The 17,983-nt window shown below is 42.9% G+C and overlaps 1 protein-coding gene across 3 annotated transcripts in view; it reads right to left on the reverse strand.

Annotated features, from left to right (window-relative positions):
* Window positions 1-1,061: 1,061 nt before the first annotated feature.
* Window positions 1,062-17,983, reverse strand: part of ARMC8 (armadillo repeat containing 8) — a 107,226-nt gene continuing 90,304 nt past the window's right edge. For all 3 annotated transcript variants that reach the window (XM_037525913.2, XM_037525914.2, XM_037525915.2), the window contains 4 exons: window positions 14,262-14,357; window positions 10,898-10,970; window positions 9,450-9,543; window positions 1,062-3,645 (listed from right to left, as the gene is read on the reverse strand). In XM_037525913.2, coding sequence (XP_037381810.1) covers window positions 3,612-3,645; window positions 9,450-9,543; window positions 10,898-10,970; window positions 14,262-14,357 — 297 coding nt within the window. In that variant the 3' untranslated portion in view covers window positions 1,062-3,611. The remainder of the gene's footprint in view (window positions 3,646-9,449; window positions 9,544-10,897; window positions 10,971-14,261; window positions 14,358-17,983) is intronic.

Consider the following 17,983-nt stretch of genomic DNA (forward strand, 5'->3'; position numbering starts at 1 on the left):
GAGTGAGATGGCTCCTGAGAGTCTCTGAAATACCAGCTCACTCTCTGAGGATGGAATTTCTTCGTAGAGACCCGGATCTGGCTTCTTATAACAGAAGCTGTCAGGTGCATGATGGCAGTTGTTTCGGCATTAAGGTCTCTTAGTGACTGGGTGTGAGTGCTTGACAGGCCAGATGGCAGGCCCAGCTCCATGAAGTCAAGGAAGACTGGTGATCTACTCAGTGAAAGGCTGTTTTCCTGGCAGAGCCAAGGCCAGAAGTCAGGGGCTGCACAGAAAGAGGGAGGAAAGGTGGCTTGTAGGATCCGTGTGCTCCTTGGGAGTGCCCTGTTTTTCCTGAAGCCGAGCCATGGACCCAAATTGCTCTGACATGTGTCTCTGCCCAGCAACCAGGGAAGTCAGTGCAAAGGGACAGGACTGGGGCAGGACCAGCACCTACCCAGGTGGGGGGTCCCCTTTCCTCTCCTTTCTCAGGCCTCACTTCAAGTTTCCCTTTCAAAGAATTCTCCTCTCCTGCCAACCACTCACCAGCCTCCCTCCACATTCAAGGATGAGTGTCCTTGGCTTTCCCTGTTTCTAGTGAGGTCAGGAGGTGCTTCTCCACATTTTGGAGGTGGGGAAAAGCAGAGCACACACTAAGCAGGTGAAGAACATCTGGGCACCTCTGCGGGGGCATGGCAGCTGTGTGTACACTGTGCAGATGGTCATTTGCCAAACTCTGTCTGAGTCCAGCAGGCGGTGGCAAATGGAGCTGAGGCTACAGAAGGGGAAAAGGCGAGAACAGAGGGAGTAGATGCAACATGGGGATGGGGGGTCCTGATGGCTGGGAGTGGTGACCTGCAAATGGTCTGCGGGGCTTTTGGAGGCCAGGAATAGAGGGGCCCCAGACTGCAGCAGGCATCCCTGTAGCAGTTACCCCATGGCACTGGCTTCCACTCTGAAATACAAAGTCACCTCCCAACATCTCAGTCACTAAGAATCAGGTGCCAAAAACCAGTACACATTATCTTCTAATGTTTCCTAATGTTCGAGACATTTGGAAAACAGACTCTTTTTTAAAAGTTGCCATGGTTTTTCTTGGCTTTTATTAGCATGTGTTAAAATCATATTATCCAAACACTACCAGTATTGTTCTGCATAAAGTGCTTAAGGAAAAAAATGCAACTTATTAAATTGGACATTCTTTTCTAGTTCATAAATTTTGGGTTACAATCAGGGCACAAAAGGAGAAACAGAATGCAGTATTAGAGAGAGTGAGAAGCTTTGTTAAGAACTTGAGTGGAGACACAAGACCAAGTCCCATTCCTCCCCCTTCCTTGCTGACTGAACACTGCACCTGTGTAAAGCAGCAAACAGCTCTGTTTCAATAAATACATTTCCTTCATTCAAATCAGAAAAGTTAATTATAGTAAAACACTTTTTCTTTGACCATCTATTTATAGTCACAGGCAAGATTTATCCATAGAGTTCAGTGTAGAAGTGTTATTTCATTGGGCCTTCAGCTTTCTAATGCTATTTGGGTTCAAGATTGTCTCAGCAATTCATTATTGGTTTCTTTATATTTACCTGGTACTTTGGAATACCAACTCTCTAGTGTTTTGTGTTACAAATGCCAACCTAGGATATTTTCTCAGTACTAGAAATCTCAATGAGCAGGCCTAAATAAGGCTTTATTCTGAATAAACTAGATTTTCTTTAAATTGGCTTTTTCACATTAGCACCCTGATGGCTGCACAAAACCCAAGTCCCTGTCATGACAGATTTTAAGTTGGCGATGTGCTGAAAAAATAACAACTTGGAAATTTCTGTTTGAATCTTGGGTGGTCATGTTGCGTACAGGAGAAATTATATTAAATACATTTTAGAAACATTCATTTGCAATCAAACATGTTTAAATCTTCCAGGGAAGGTGCAGTTTGGGGGTGGGGTGTTTGTGACTTGAGCAGACCCATCAGGAGTGGATGGTGGGCCTGGGATCCTGTCGGCGGCACACCTCAGGGCGAGCTTCTGGACGCAGACCTCGCTTCCTGGCTGCAGTGCCTTTGACCTTTTGGACCTTCTTTTAGCAAAGGGAAAAGGCGGGCTGGTTCTACCTTCGAACAGTCAAGAGCAACCTGCTGACTACAACTTGAAGCTGACCCAGATGTTAGAGCAGGTGCCAAGTTAAGAGCGGCAAAGGGCTAAGCAGTACCCGCTATAAAAAGAATAGAAGTCATCGTCAGTCATCCTGGGGAGATTCTCTTTCTTTCTCACAAATTTCAGTGCTTTTGGCTTGAGGCAGGTAAAGATATTAGCCATATCTTTCACTAATATTTCAATCAAGCTTTATAAAAACATACTTAAGTAGCAGTCCTGAGTGACTAGTCATTTACTGAGTATAATTAAGGGAAAAACAGCTTTCTAAACTGTTTCCTTTCTTTGCTTCTTTCTATAGATGGATCTACAGGACATTCTTTAGTTTCACAGTGATATATGCTGTCTCAGGAAGCCCAAGGTGACAGGACTGTTTTCAGGAAGTAATGACCTACTTCAGTTTGAGTATAAGGTTCCACGACTGGGTCTGGGTCCTGGCAGACACTGCTATGCCAGGTGGCAGGAATTAGGGCGGGCAGGAGGCTCTCGGTGCCAGTTCCTGCCAACGGGAGCCCACAGAGTCACAGTTGGGCTTTCACTCTCAGTAGTTGTAGTTCCCTTCGAAGTTTTAAAAAAGTATGGTGACTTTGTAACCTCAGTCCACTCCACCCTCTGCATCTGACTTGGAAGCCTGAGAGCTTACTGAATTAGGCTGAAGAGCAGCTCTGTACCTGCTGATAATGACGGCAGTAAGATGCTAGCTTACTATTTTGCACAGCACCACATATAGTGCCTGTTTTTCAGGCCAACTATAGCCAAACTTTTCTTTTTCTTCTTTTTTTTGTTTGTTTTTATAAAGAAAATCTATGTAAGTTGAGGTTCAGAAATGCATATATTCTTTACTTACAAATATTCATCTGACCAAAATTCAACATAACCTTTATGGAACACTTAACAATTGTTTTGTTTTTAAAATAACATTTCATTCAAACTGTATATAATTCAGTAAAGTTTTTCATACAGCAAGCAATGCTTAAACCCTGGAAAATCTGTAGAAAAGAGATTTTCACACAAAATAAGAAAAGAAAAATTTGAGGTATCCCTCACACACACCCATTCATTCTGACCCATGGACACACATACACACACACACACACAGACCCATGTGTGCATGGACACATTCATTCTCGCTCACAAAGTGGCTGCAGCATAGGCAAAAAATTGTAGGTCCAAAGGAAAATGATTGATTGTTCTAATAAAGAGTCCAGGTAGCTCAGAAAAAAAAAAAAACAACAACAACAACAACAAAAAAACCAAAAAACAAACAAAAAACCAACAAAACACAATAGTCCTCTGAGGAAATTACTACCTCAAAAAATGTTCTCAAGATGAATTTGAGATCTAAGCCTACCAAATTGCTTTTGCAAAACAGCTCCCTGCAGTCCAAGGTGACTTGTGCAAATAGAAGGAATCAATTGAGGCTAGTTCCTGTACTTCCTTAAACAAGGATGTGGGTGCTCACAGGTGCCAGGGCGTTCCCATCATGCCAGGTACTGCTGCAGTGCCGTCTTTGCCCTGAAATCACAAAGTTCTTGTCAGCCATATCTCAGAAGAGTATTTAAGGCAAAACCTGTGGCTCAAAGATGGTAGTTGGGGAAGTCTAAATCTGAAAAGGCAGATCTCTAATATGGGGTGAGCTTAGCCCAGCACCTACCTTAAGGGGCAGAGATCTGTGGTCAGCAGATATTTTAAACCCATGCTGGATCCACCCTCCCCCTGCCTGAGTTTCTCTTACAAAAGCCTGCTCTGGCCCTCACACCTACTGCAGCCCACTTACTGCTGTAATTTCCCTTTGCCACTGGCATGTAGTTGTGATAGATCTGCAATTCTTTACTCTCTCCTATGGCCAATCAGATTTTACCTAGTGCTCCAGGACACAGGGGTGGGCACTCAGGGTTCTGGGAAGCTAAGAGGAAAACTGATAAGGAAGAGGAGTTTAGGTACTAATTAGAAGGTTCCTGGCAGGAGCCATGAGTTCATGGGATGACGGCATCTCATGGTTCAAATGCCTCAAAACTTGGGAAGAAGGGTTCCACTTTCATCAACTTTTCATCATGCCTAATGACACTGATTAATGTGGATGTGGGGTGTTACAGTGATTGGGAAAGAAGGTAACTAGTTGGAAAGGAAAAGATATAACACAAGCAGTGATTTACCCTATCCTCATCTGTGCAAAGTACTTTCCTTTGAACACAGACTGAAGAGGCCTCTTTTACAATTCCCATCACGAGCTAAGTTTCTAAGACACTGCAGTCATGGTTTCAGCAATGGTGTCTGCTTCTAACTTATGAAAAGAAAAGGCTATTCTTAGTTGCTATTAGTTGATACAAATATACCAAGGAGACTGGGTGTGCAATAAGCTGGTCTCCAATGCCGCTTCTATAGTGAATGGACATAATCTACAGATTTAAAAAGCGATGCACAAAGGAATATTCTTGCAATTATCTAAGACTGTAAAAATGATAGTTGCAAACAATCTATACAGATTGGCTCCACACACCTCTGGCTCCAAGTTATGAGCAAGGTGGGTCCTACAAAGTTATTTTCTGAAAGCTGCCCCAGGTTACTCCTTAAAGACAATCCAAAAGCTGAAGGTCTTCTGAAGTGGAAACGGCTGCTTAAGTAATATGGCTCTGGATCTGTAAGTGTTTGAAAGTCAAAGAATCACAAAGACTTTAAAGACAGAAGGAACCTGAGAGAGGTCTTCCTTAGGTAACAGACTTTACTGTGCAAGGTGGGACTGTCAACACGAGACTTAAAATTCTGAATTACTCTTTACACTGCCAATGCATGTTCCTTTGGGGTCCTTCTCAGGGGCTGGTTATATCTGATTATTGAGGACCTCAGACCTCCTTATTATCTGCCTGCCATTATTATCTAAGGAGTCTTTCAGGTGGATGGTCTTGGAGGCGAGATTAACTTTCCTTAGACAGAGGTGGGTGGGGTAGCTTAGACTTTGGTTCTTTTATAGGGTTTAAATGAAGAGCTGCTGAAAATTTATGTGCTGTACAAATTTAAAGAAACAGCACCACAGTGGTCTAAGCAATGTAGGGCAGGGTTCAAAGCCATCTTACTTCATACTGGTCTCTCATAGTATTTCAGCTCATGCCAGAGAGGATTGATGCAGAACTCGTTTCATTTCTGAATTGAGAGAAAAACCCAGGGAACGATTTGGCTCTCAAGTCAGAAGAAACAGGCTGGCATTTAAGCTGGCAGCCATTACCACTGCTGTGAGGTGGAGGCAGAGACTCCAGTCCTCAAGGTGCAGCTCAAATCCAGCTTTCAGCACCAGGATGGCCTTGACCTGCCTTTGATGTGACACTCATCTGAGTAGCTGTTTTGGGAGGCAGTTATTTGGGGATGGTAAGCTTCCAGAAGGAAAGGCCCCACCTGCTTTGCATGCATGAGTCTGGCAAAGCCATTTACTCAAGACGCAATTACCAAGTGCTTCTTCCGTGTGGAGAAAACAGAGAAGCAGACAACCATAACACAACGTGGTATCTTCTATGGGGGCTATGGGTCCTGGCAAAGTCTGGGGGGTAACACAGAGATTAAATCACGAAGACATTTTGGAGGTGAAAACCTGATCTAACTTCTGAATGATGGCTGGCCACTGCCCAGGCATTCTCTTCCCTTACTTTCAGGACCCTAGTGTGTCTGGGTCTCTGCCTGCCTCACTGGTTGTTCCTTTGGCTCCTTTGCTATATTGTTTTGTCTTCCCCTAAATGTTAGGGGGCCCTGGAGTTTGGTTCTTAGCACTCCTCTCTTTTTTTTTTTTTAAAGATTTGTTTATTGATTGATTGATTGATTTATACATACAAGCACTGGGTACAGTCAGAAGCGCGGGAGGGCGAGAGAATTCACCAGAGCCAGAGCGGGGAGCAGAGCAGGCAGAAGGACCGAAGTACACTGCTGAGGGGAGCAGTGGGCGGCAGGAGAGGTCTGCACGCCATGTGGGACCCTCCTCTGGTGGCCGGGGAACAGCTGGGGATTGAACCGGTGCTGCAGAGGCTGCGGGCAGCTTCGCAACCCAGTGCTCAACCGCTGCGCCACCGGGGAGGCCCAGCACTCCTCTCTTCTCTGTTTTTATTCTCCCTAGGCAATTTTATGGAGCTCGGTGGCTTTATCATTCAAATTTATATCCTCTGTACCACTCTCCTGAATGTCTTGCATATCTAATAAGCATCCACCAGTTGATATACCCAAACAAGAACTCTTGATTCTCCCTATCCTAACCCACTTTTTTTGTATTCATTATCATTTGGCAAATGGCAAGTTGCTTAGGTTATAAATCTAGGCATTTCCCTTTCCTAACACTGTACGTCAAATCCATGAACAAATCCTGTCCTTTAGATTAAGCTGTGAATCCAACTACTCAATACTTCTACTGCTACCACCCTTATCTCTTACTACAGCATTGCAGTAAGAAGCTGTATAGCTGGTCTCCTGCTTCCATTGTTGCTCTGCTAGACAATTCTCTATACAGCGAACAAGGTGATCTTCTAAAAATTCAAATCATAAATTATCTCTTCTGCTCAAAACTTTCCAATGACTTTCCATCAAACTCTGAGTAAAACTCAAAGTCCTTACTATGGCCCACAAGGCCTTCACCTGCTCTGGGTATAAGTCTTATCATTTCCACTCTCCTTTGCTTTTTTTTCTCCAGCCCCACTGGTCTTCCTGTTGTTTCTTGAACATGCAAGCTCCTCCTGCTTCAGGGCCTTGAACTCACTGTCCCATCTGCCTGGAATACTCTTCCTCTAAACATCTACCTGGCAGACATTTATTTCATCCAGGTCTTTGATCAAATGCCACGTCCTCAGAGAACTTTGCTGACTAACCTAAAAGAAAAGAAACTTTCTTACTCTCCATTCCCTCACCTTACTTATTTTTCTTCACAATGCCTTTCATTACTTGCTTTGTATTACACATTCATTGGCTCATTATAATCTCTACTAGAATATAAGTTGCAGGAGAGCAAGGACAGTGGCTGGTAGAGACAGGTATTTAAAAAAAATCTGTTGAATGAATGGGAATTTTGAGGAAAGGGAACTGAGGATGAGAAATCAGATGGAACAGAATGTATGAATGCATGGAGGTCTGATTCTGTAATGGTACAGCTATGGCTGTAGTATATAGGGTGGGCATGGGGGAGGGGGGCTAGAAAGGCAGAGCCAAACCCTGAGAGGCTTCTGAGCCATACTCAAGAGTTGGGAAATGAGAGTGGTTTCTTGCTGTTGTTACTGTTATGTACAAAAGTGAGCTGGCAAGTGAAAGCTCTGTTAAAAGGAGTAGACACTGCTAGGAAAAACTTTTTATGTCTCTTTTGAGGCTAGGGACTCCTTCGTGGTCACTGCCAGGCCAGGTGCTCAATGAGGTTTTTATTTTAATTTAACTGTTTTTTTTTTTTAAAGATTTATTTATTTATACAAGCACTGGGTACAGTCAGAAGTGTGGGAGGGTGAGAGAATTCACGGAGGGTGAGAGAATTCACCAGAGCCAGAGCGGGGAGCAGAGCAGGCAAAAGGACAGAAGTACACTGCTAAGGGGAGCAGCGGGTGGCAGGAGAGGTCTGCCCGCCATGTGGGACCCTCCTCCAGTGGCCGGGGACCAGCCGGGGATCGAACCGGCGCCGCAGAGGCTGCAGGCAGCTTCGTAACCCAGCACTCAACTGCTGCGCCACCAGGGAGGCTCTTATTTTAACTTTTTTAAAGATTTATTTATTTATGCATACAAGAGCTGGGCGTGTAGGCCAGAGGAAAACGCACGAGTGCGTGCGTGCATGCGTGCGTGCGTATGTTTGTGACATACGCACGTGTGTGACAGGATTCACCAGAGACAAAGTGGGGAGCAGAACAGATGGATTAAGCAGCAGGTGACACAGGAGAGGTCTGATGCACCATGTGGGTCACTCGTGCTGCAGTAGCTGGAGATAGCTTCACAGTGCTGACACTTAACCCCTTGCGCCAACAGGGAGACCCCTCAATGAGGTTTTCAGCTAATGTATGTTTTTATTTTTTGCCTTCACTTTTGCTTTCCAAAAGGCAACATGCATTTCTAGTCTAATCATTTTTTTTTTTTTAAAGATTTTCCTATTTATACAAGAACCTGGGTACAGGCCAGATTCGCAGGAGGGTGAGAGGATTCACCGGAGACAGAGCAGGGAACAGAACAGGCAGACTGATGAAATACACTGCTGAGGGGAGCAGTGGGCGAGACAGGAGAGGTCTACTGCGCCATGGGGTATTCTCGCTGGCGGGCTGGGATCGAACCCGCGCTGAAGAGGTTGTGGACAGCTTCACAGTGCGGTGCTCAACTGCCTGTGCCACCAGGGAGGACCTCTAGTCTAATCATTAAAGGAATGTAATGGAGTAGCCTGTGGTGCCTTTTTTTTTTTTTATTTTTTTATTTATACAAGAGCCGGGGTATAGGCCAGATGCGCGGGAGGGTAAGGATTCACCAGTGACAGAGCGGGGACCAGAACAGGCAGACTGAAGAAATACACTGCTGAGGGGAGCAGCAGGCACGACAGGAGAGGTCTGCTTTGCTATGTGGGACCCTCGCCGGCCGGCCGGGATCGAACCAGCGCTGCAGAGGCTGCAGACAGCTTCACAGCGCTGCGATCAACTGCCTGCACCACCAGGGGAGGCCCCTAGGGTGCTTCTTTATAGAACCCTAAGATGGCCCAGGCTCAAGTTAATTCAGAGTAAGAGGAGAATCTTTAATAATTTGTTAATTATTACTTTATCTCTTACTCAAAAGTCACAAAGATGGCTCAAAGAAAATTAAAAAGAGAATCTAAAAATCTGAAAGAGTTTATAATTATATTCAGCTATAAAAAGGTGGAACCCTGCAATTTTCAACAACACAGAAGGCCCGAGAGGATATTAGGCTACATGAAAGGAAACAGACAGAGAAAGACAAACACCAGATGATTGTAATCATATGCAGAAAATAAAGAAACAAAACTAAAGAACAAACAAAACAGAAACAAGTTCTTAGACCATAAGAATAAAATAGTGGTTACCAGAAAGGATGGGGAAGGGAGATGCATAAGTGGGGTAAAAGGGGTGGATTGTGTGGTGAAAAATGCAAATGAGATTTCTGGGTGGCTAACATAATGTATATGTAGGTATTGATTTATAATGCTGTATACCTAAGATCTATATAATACTGTGAATCAATGTTACTTCAATAAAAAATTAAAAGTTAAAAAATAAAAGTTTTTGTTTGGTCATGTGAATTACTAAGCAATCCAAAGTCTTTCATAAAATAATTTAATGAACACCAAAGCAACGTCCTTTCACTTTGATACTCACTTGTCACAAAGGTTTGAATCTGGTGACTGACTCAGTTTGTGTAGAATATCTACGATGCCCATGTCTCGTAACTTATCTTGGCGTTCTTGTGAACCTAAGAGATTAAAGCCCACAGGTTACTGGAAATGTGACCCTGGAGGCTCCTCTCTTTGATGTATGTACAATAAATAATTTGGAGCCTTACAGTACTCTCACTCCCCACCCCTCCATCCCAACCTTCACTGTAGTTGGGTCCTTGAAGGCTTCCATTCTCTGACAGCATTCTTGACTGTTCTCTCTGCTTCTCAACCGTCCTGCCTGCAGTCTACCCTGGGTTCTGACTGTTTAATTTCTCCAGTTCAAGTTCTTCACCTTTGCACAGACCCTTTGCTATTAGGTACTAATTTCATCTCTGCTTTCTAGACATAACAAGCCAGCCTCCTCCTACTCCAAACAGGTCTTGTTTTTCCCTTCTCTTCTCTTTTCCTTCTGACTTCTCAACAATTTCTGCTTCCTCTGGGTTAGCTCAGGACAGTTCTGACTTCATACTGCTCTGTTCTGTCTTCCAATTAGACGAGGCCCTACATGAGCACAGCTTTGTTTCCCTGGTGCCTGATGGTACTCAGTCTCTAGACCTATAACTGAATCTGGTTCTCTTCCTTCTACTTTGTTTTAGATACAGCTGCTGAGCAGAGTGATGTTGAAGAGCCTACAGTGATGAATGTATGCGCTCACTTCCTCTAGACCAAGTAAACCGGAATCACTAGGGGTAGCACCCCCCAAAAATATTAAGTCTAAAAAAGTTTTCCAGGTGATTCATATGCAACCCAGGACGAAGACCTACTGCTCTCATGCCTCTGTTTGCTACTTTGGCTGTATACTGGGATCACCTGGGGGAGTTTTAAAAACATGTATGCAAGAAGCCCACCCCCAGTGATTCTGATTTAACTGAGCTGTTGCAAAAATTCCTAGGTAATTCTAATATGCGGTCAAGTGGAGAACCTCTGACCTACAGAGACCGGCTGCTTCATCATTTGTACCGTATCATTTCTCACTGATGCACCTTCTTCTCCAGCAACATGGAGCTTAATCTGTCTGTAGGCCACATATGTGTTTCCTCTACACACAATGGAAGGCCTATGCTCCTACCCACTCTCAACTCTCATGTCCTTCAAGTGCATCTCACCATCTTCCTCCTCAGTTCTTTCAAATGTAAGGTCTATCACTTCTTTATGGTCTCCTTTATTCCCATCCCTAGTAATCTGGTGCAGTGCTGACTCTAAGCGAGGCCCAATGTTAACTGTCAAGCTGACACAGGCTAGTCCCATGATTTTCATACCAGGGTGACCCTATTGGGTGCTTGGGCTCCAATGACCAGTACCTTTCTCCAGGATCTTAGGGGCATATTGCTGCCTTTCCTATCAGGGGCCTTGTAAATTTCTTCAGAACAAATCTCACCAATCTCTTACCTTCCTCTTCATTCCATATGAGGTTTGATATACAAAACATAGCGGCAAGCTGCAGTTTGACATGTGAATGACCCTATTTGATACAGGAAAGGAAAAAACACAAATGGAGATAACCTCATTTGAAGTCATTTATGTGACAGAACATAGGCAATTTTAATAGCCTAAAAGTTTGAAGCAGAGCTCTCAAATTCAAATGTTTCAAGGGGCCACAAAGTTAGTGCTAATGGACAAAAGGTTTGGGCTAAAGGCAACAGGGAGTGATGGGGAATGTGGTAATCTGAGCAGTGAAAGACATTCAAATTTTAGAAACCCTCTGACTAGCCATAGTGTCATAGGTGCAGTTTGCAATTTATATCATTCAACTCATGCACACAGAAACACTGGCATACTGTAATTTTATGCTTTTAACTTAGGCTATGTTTTTCTATATTTATTGAATAAATGAATTTTTTTATTTATTTATTGAATAAATTAACAGCATCTGACAAGCATTTACTATGTATAAATTCATTCGTCATTCAATACATGTTTTTTTGAAAAAGCAAACTGCTCTCTGTGACACAGAAAACTCAAGGTGGAGGGGTGGGAATCTATTTTTGATAGAGTACCTAGAAAAGATCTCTTTGAAGGAAGGCACACTTACTCAGAGACTTAAAGAATAGGAAGGTGATAGCAAAGAATAAGGAGTCAGGGGTTCGAGAGGAAGGAAAAGCTGCTGAAAAGATATGAGGTATATACTTACTCATAATGGAAAGGAAAACTGGAGTAACATTAGCTAAGAGGAGTAGGCATGGCTCAATTTTTGGCCTCTGTAGACCAGATTAAGGACTATGGATTTCATTCTGAGTCGGTACTCTCACCAAAAAGCCAGGAAGCCTTTGAAGGATTCATGAAGTGGAGGGAAAAGATCTATTCTACATTTTTGGAAGTTTACCTGGCTGAAGGGATTGGAGTGTCAGTGCAGATGTGCTTAGAAGCCTATTTATAGTTAATCAGGCAGATCGGGCTGTTGGGATTGGGCTGCGGGAAGAAGTGTTAGAGAAAGAAGTAAATAGGTGCAAGATCAGATTTGGAGGAAGGGCTAATGGGACATTCCGATAAGTTGAATGAATGATGTAAAAGAACTAGAGAAATACTGAGTCCTAGGTATGAGCAATGAGCCAGAGAGTAGAGCCACTATAAGGAGAAGGGGAAAGACCAGGAGAGGAGAACTTTAGGTTTAGAGGAGATAATTAAAAATTCATTTAAAATATCAAATTCAAGAGGATTCTGACAGTCATATGGAGATATACATGTTGAATAGGCAGAAGGACATGAGTCCGGAATTCAGAAGAGAGGTCTAGGTTGGAGGTATATAATTTGGAAGTCATCAGCATAGAGACAGTAAAAGTCATGGAGTGGATGAGATTCCCCTAAGCCAATGATTCTTAACTCTGACTGTACATAAGACCATTTGGGGAACTTTACACAATCCTGATGTCCAGGCTATCCCCCAGATTCTATTAAATTAGAATCTCAGAAGGAAGGGGACAGTGACAAGTCTTTGAAAGCTCTCAGGAAGATTCCACTGTACAACAGTTTGGGAAGCACCAATCTCAGGAAAGCATGTAAGAGAGAGAGAAAAGGGTGCAGCGCTAAGCAAGGAAGTATGTGTCATAGAAGCCAAGGTAAAAGAATGTCTCTAGGTTGAGGAAATGGTCAGTTGTGTTGAAGTCTGCTACAGGTAAGGTAAGATAAGGAGAGAAAATTATCCTTTGGATTTGTCATCAAGATCACTGGTGACTTTAGCCAGAACAGTTTAAGCTAAGAGATCCAAATAGAGGTCAGATGAAGTGGGTTAAAGTGAATTTAGAGGTGAGGAAGGAGATAGCATGTGAAGAAGATGCCTTTAAGAAGTTCAGCTTTGAATAGTAGCAGAGAATAGGTGTACCTCAATGGGTACAGGAAATCAGGAGAACCTTGAAAGATTAGAGATATGATGTGGATCTGGCATTGGAAGGATAAAGGAGTTCCTGGGGGGGGTTCAAACAGTAAGGTTTTCATTCAACAAATATTTACTGAGCACATACTAAGGGTCAGGCTCTGCACAAGGTGATGGATATACCACTGTGACAGTCCTTGCTTCTTCTTCTCTGGAGAAGGGACAATTAGTAGGCACACAAGCAAATATATAACAGTACAACTGATCTAAGTGCTCTGATGAGTACAGAATGCAGTAAAAAGAACAACCCACACAAATAGTCCATGAGGAAATATCAGTTGAACTGATATTTTAAAGGTGAGAGGGCATGCCATAAAGGTGCGGGGTGCAGGGAGAAAAGTGTTACAGACAGGGAAGTCATCATGTGTGAAGGTCCTGAGGTAGAAAAGAGCATGACCTTTTCAAGAAATGGAAAGAGGTCAATATAGTGAATGAAAGGAGGGGAACAAGATGAGTCGGGGAACAAGATGAATAAGGGGATGATGAGAGGAACAAGATGAATAAGGTCAAAGACAGGACTTTATAAGGCATCATAAAAAGGAGGGGTGTAAATGATTTTGTTCATGGTATCACTGAAAGATAATGAGCTCTAGTCTCTTAATAAAACAAAAGGTGAGGTCATTACTAAGAGTGATGGTGAGAGAAAAGGTGAGGTTTAAAGAATGAAGAGAAAGCAAAAACCTACACTTATTGGAGAATAAGGGCATCAGCTTGCTGGCGAATCACTGAAGGATATCAGGTAGTTCTTAGCACCTGCCTGGGTTTTGTGAATATAACATGAAACCAGACAGTCTGGTCCTATATTTTTCTCTGCAGTTGTTAACTCTGACAAGCAAGCAAAGAGAAACAGGTTTATCCATGGTTAAGCTTTTGCTAAGAGATACCAACAGAATAAAAAGGTGGGATGTTTGATATCCAGATTTTGGCAAAGGGCAGTTTCTACTAATAACAAGAAACTGCAGGACAGTAGGTGGATTGTGTTTGAAAGCAAAGAGGTCAAAGAACAGGTACCAGAGATGCTGAAGGGCTATAGGGGTCATCAACCTGGTATTGAAGCCTTGAAAGGGAAGACAAGGATTGGAAGGTGCTGAGAGAAAGCCAAGAGTCTTGGCTTGAAGTCTCAAGTCTTCATTGATTAAGAGGGAAGCAATCAAGGGATGGCAAGGGTAAGGAGTGGGGTTGTGGGTGGTAATATTGCCAAATGGCACAAGCTTAAAGACTTGGCGTTGCTCCTTTTCCTTCAAAGAGGTCCTTGATGTGTTGTTACAGAGAAGAGTATATTCCTCTTTTCAAAATCTCTACACCATTTGTTTTAACAATGTTACAGTTCCTGCTTTCTAAAGTATAGCTAGTGTAGAGCAGTGAAAAGGAACAAAGGCCTACCATGTAATACTTGATTTTCTGCAGGATGTCATCATTGGTCATAATAAGTTCTTTCGCTGTTGTCCCATCTGCTATGTTGGCTAGGATGCACAATGTCTAGAAGAGAACAAAGGGCCAGTGATTAGCAAGGCTCTCAAGTCCCCAGACGCAATCTCTCTCAAGAACTTGGGTAATTTCCCACCTGAAATGCACTGATTCTCACAGACTCCATTATGAATGCCTTGATTTCTCACCTCCTGGTGTCATTACCAACAAAGTAACCATACCTAAAAAACAATTCATCTCACACAAAAGAGAAACCAAACATTTGTTTCATTCTGGGTATAAGCCATACTGAATAAAGGTAGTCGTGACTTACAGTTCAGGCTATTACATAAATCAAAGGGAAAATATAATTTATTATTTTCTTGAAAATTTCATTTCTGAGAGAGGCTCTTATAATCACCCACAGCTTCCTTCAAATGTAGTCTCTCTGGTGGAAGCTCCACAGGTGTTGCAACTCTCATCCTTCACCCTCTGAATGCTACTTGCCCCCAAGCTCATGCTTGGGGTAAAGGCCTGAATCCTGTCCACCAGCTACACTAGTCACTGCAGTTAGGATCTCTTGCCTTTTTGGAATCCAATTAGGGGAACAGAAAGGGAAGCAAAACGTGTAAAGAAGCTTGGTCTACAATGGCCTAATGTGGAAGGTGGAGAGAGACTATGTCATGGTATATCAAAGGCAGTCACATTGGTACTGGAGAAAGAGGCTGCTTGGTTACATTCTCACAGTCAGATCAGCAGGTGGGAAGGATTAAGGTAAAGGTGAAAGGACAGGGGTAGGGATACTGAGTTAGTGCCAGTCTGAGCAAATCGCCAAACATTTAGTGAGCACCTATAACATGCATGTACCCACAGGGCATCGGGTGAAACAGAAATAAAACACACACCCAAACTTTGAAGCTGTCACACAATAACATTTCACTGAAGTGTAACTGTGGTAAAAGTACAACTGGAAAGCATAAGATTAGTGCAAAGATCAGGAAAGGCTTCTTGGGAAGTAACACTGAGTCCTGGAGCACAATTAGGAATCACTCAAAGAAAGTGATGAGAGGTGGGGATGGGATCTAAATTTAAAAATTTTCTCCAACTTGGAACCTAGACTTAAGCTAACTAAGCCTGCAAGCGATAGCTAACTGAAGAGACTGTAATCTTATTATGGCTCAAATGCTCAGATATCTTAAAGGTGTGCAGTCTTAATTCTCCTAGATTAATACACTGGCGACTAGATAGTGACAGTGAGTCTGGAACCAAAAAGGTTGGCTCTGGGATAAAAGAGGCATGGAAAATGCAATTTGTAATTCAAGATGTCACCAGTCACTGGAGAACTATTTATTCCAGGGCACTTAAATGACAAGGAGACCTTGATATGCCCAGAAATTGGAAAGAGCTGATCTGGGGAAGATAAGATTTCAAAGTGATCTTGTATGCAGAAAGCCTGTCAGAAGTCCTAGCAGGCACAACACTCTTAAATTTAAATTTCTCAGGGTTGAGGGGATAGCAAGGGGGGAAACAGGTTTGGAGCACTTTCTTTCTCGTTTTTTTTTTTTTTTAAGATTTATTTTATGCATACAAGAGCTTGGGTGTTGGCCAGAGGTGTGGGGAGGGCGTGTGTGTGTTTGAGAGAGAGGATTCACCAGAGACAGAGTGGGGAGCAGAACAGGCAGACTGACTGAAATACACTGCTGAGAGGAGCAGTGGGTGAGAGAGGAGAGGTCTGTTGGGCCATGTGGGTTAGTGTCCTGGCTGGGGATTGAACTCATGCTGCTGTGGCCGCAGAGATCTTCATAGTGCTGAGGCTTAACCCCTTGTGTCACCAGGGAGGTCCCCTCTTTCTCTTGTTAAAAATTATTAAATTATAAAAAAATTTACCCATTATATATCCATTATCTTGTTTCAACATTCAAAAACATTGTACCATATTTGTTCTAAAGAATATGGGTTTGTGTGTACACATATGTATGTGAAGTGTTTTTCTTCTTTTTTTCCTGAACCATTTCAAAGACAATTGCAAATGTGATACTTTACCTCTAAGTATTATAGTATTTATATTATCTAAGAAAAATGATGTTTTCCTATGTGCCATACTATTATGCCTAAGAAAACTAATTATAGATCTATGTTCTTTTTTTTTTTTTAAGATTTATTTATTTATGCATACAAGAACTGGAGTACAGGCCAGAGGTGCAGAATGTGAGAAGATTCACCAGAGACAGAATGGGGACCAGAACAGGCAGATCTACTGAAATACACTGCTGAGGGGAGCAGCGGGCGAGACAGGAGAGGTCTGCTGCGCCATGTGGGTAGCTCCCTGGCCGCCAGGGGAATTGAACTCGTGCTGCAGAGGCTGCAGATAGCTTCTTCGTGCTGTGCTTAACCCCTTGCGCCACCAGGGAGGCCCAAATCTTTATTCTTTTTTAAAAATTTTTTAATTTTCATTAAAAAAAAAAAAGTTTTATTTATTTATTTATACAAGCACTGGGTACAGTCAAAAGTGCAGGAGAGTGAGAGAATTCACCAGAGCCAGAGCGAGAGCACAATAGGCAGACTGATGAAGTACACTGCTGAGGGGAGCAGCGGGCGGCAGGAGAGGTCTGCGTGTCATGTGGACCCTCGCCTGGCGGCCGGGGATTAAACCGGCGCTGCAGAGGCTGTGGGCAGCCTCGCAACCCAGCGCTCAACCACTGTGCCACCGGGGAGGCCCCCAAATCTTTATTCTTATTGATTAATCTCCTACTGGAAAGATCCTATGATGACACATACATAACAGTAATAAGTAGAATTAACAGGAGCAATTAGTTTGAGAAGGAATTGATAGTCAACTGTTTTTAAGGCATTCAAGTTCAAGATGACAGTAGGTTGATATAATTGATAGTTGCTCCACCTATATTCCAGCCCCATCTGATAGGGTGAGGCTGATAAGATCATTGGATACAATGAGTGCCAATCCCCCTTCCCACCTATGTCTTAACAAATTTTTCAAATCTGACACCATCAGACTCACTAATATAGGCAAAATGAAAATTACATGTGGAAATGCCTTATTCCTTCTTGTTCTGCTCTTTTCCCAAGGAATTACAGAAATAGACTCAGAAGACCAAGTTGTACAATGTCCCCACCTTTGAAGAGCAAGTCAGCAAGGTGATATTTCATCAGTGGTAGTGATCTGGTCCTCACCAACTGGGCTCTCCCAGGCTCTAAGTAAACATTAAAATTATCTAATTTTTCTTCCTATTCTTCTTATTCTTTCAGGCTTCAATCAAATTGCAGGGACTAAGGCCAAGCAAGGAGAATAAAATGTATAGCCTGGTTGGAAAGCAGGACAGGAGAAAATATAAGTGTTTTCTCTTTTGCTCTCTGCTCTCCCCTACCCCCATTCCTTACCAGAAAGACCTACTTCAATGAATTAGCTTGAAAGGAAATAATGGAATTTAAGAGGTTTTGTGACACAGGTATTCCTGGGAAGAGGAAATGGCAAGCACCTTAAAATTCTTCTAGGGAAGAATTACCCCCATTTTTACCTACTAAGACAGAATATAAGGGGGCTCGGGGATGGGGGCGTTTCAGGAAACATTCCTTAGAACAGATTAGCTCAACAAGACAGACAAGTGATTCCCCTTCACAGAATGTTAGAATACCTCCATGCCTTCTCAGGTTTGTATAGCATGGCAGATTGAGCTATA

The sequence above is a fragment of the Talpa occidentalis genome, unplaced genomic scaffold (genome assembly GCF_014898055.3).
Source record: "Talpa occidentalis isolate TD23 unplaced genomic scaffold, MPIMG_talOcc4v2.1 talOcc4.4, whole genome shotgun sequence".
Taxonomy (NCBI): domain Eukaryota; kingdom Metazoa; phylum Chordata; class Mammalia; order Eulipotyphla; family Talpidae; genus Talpa; species Talpa occidentalis.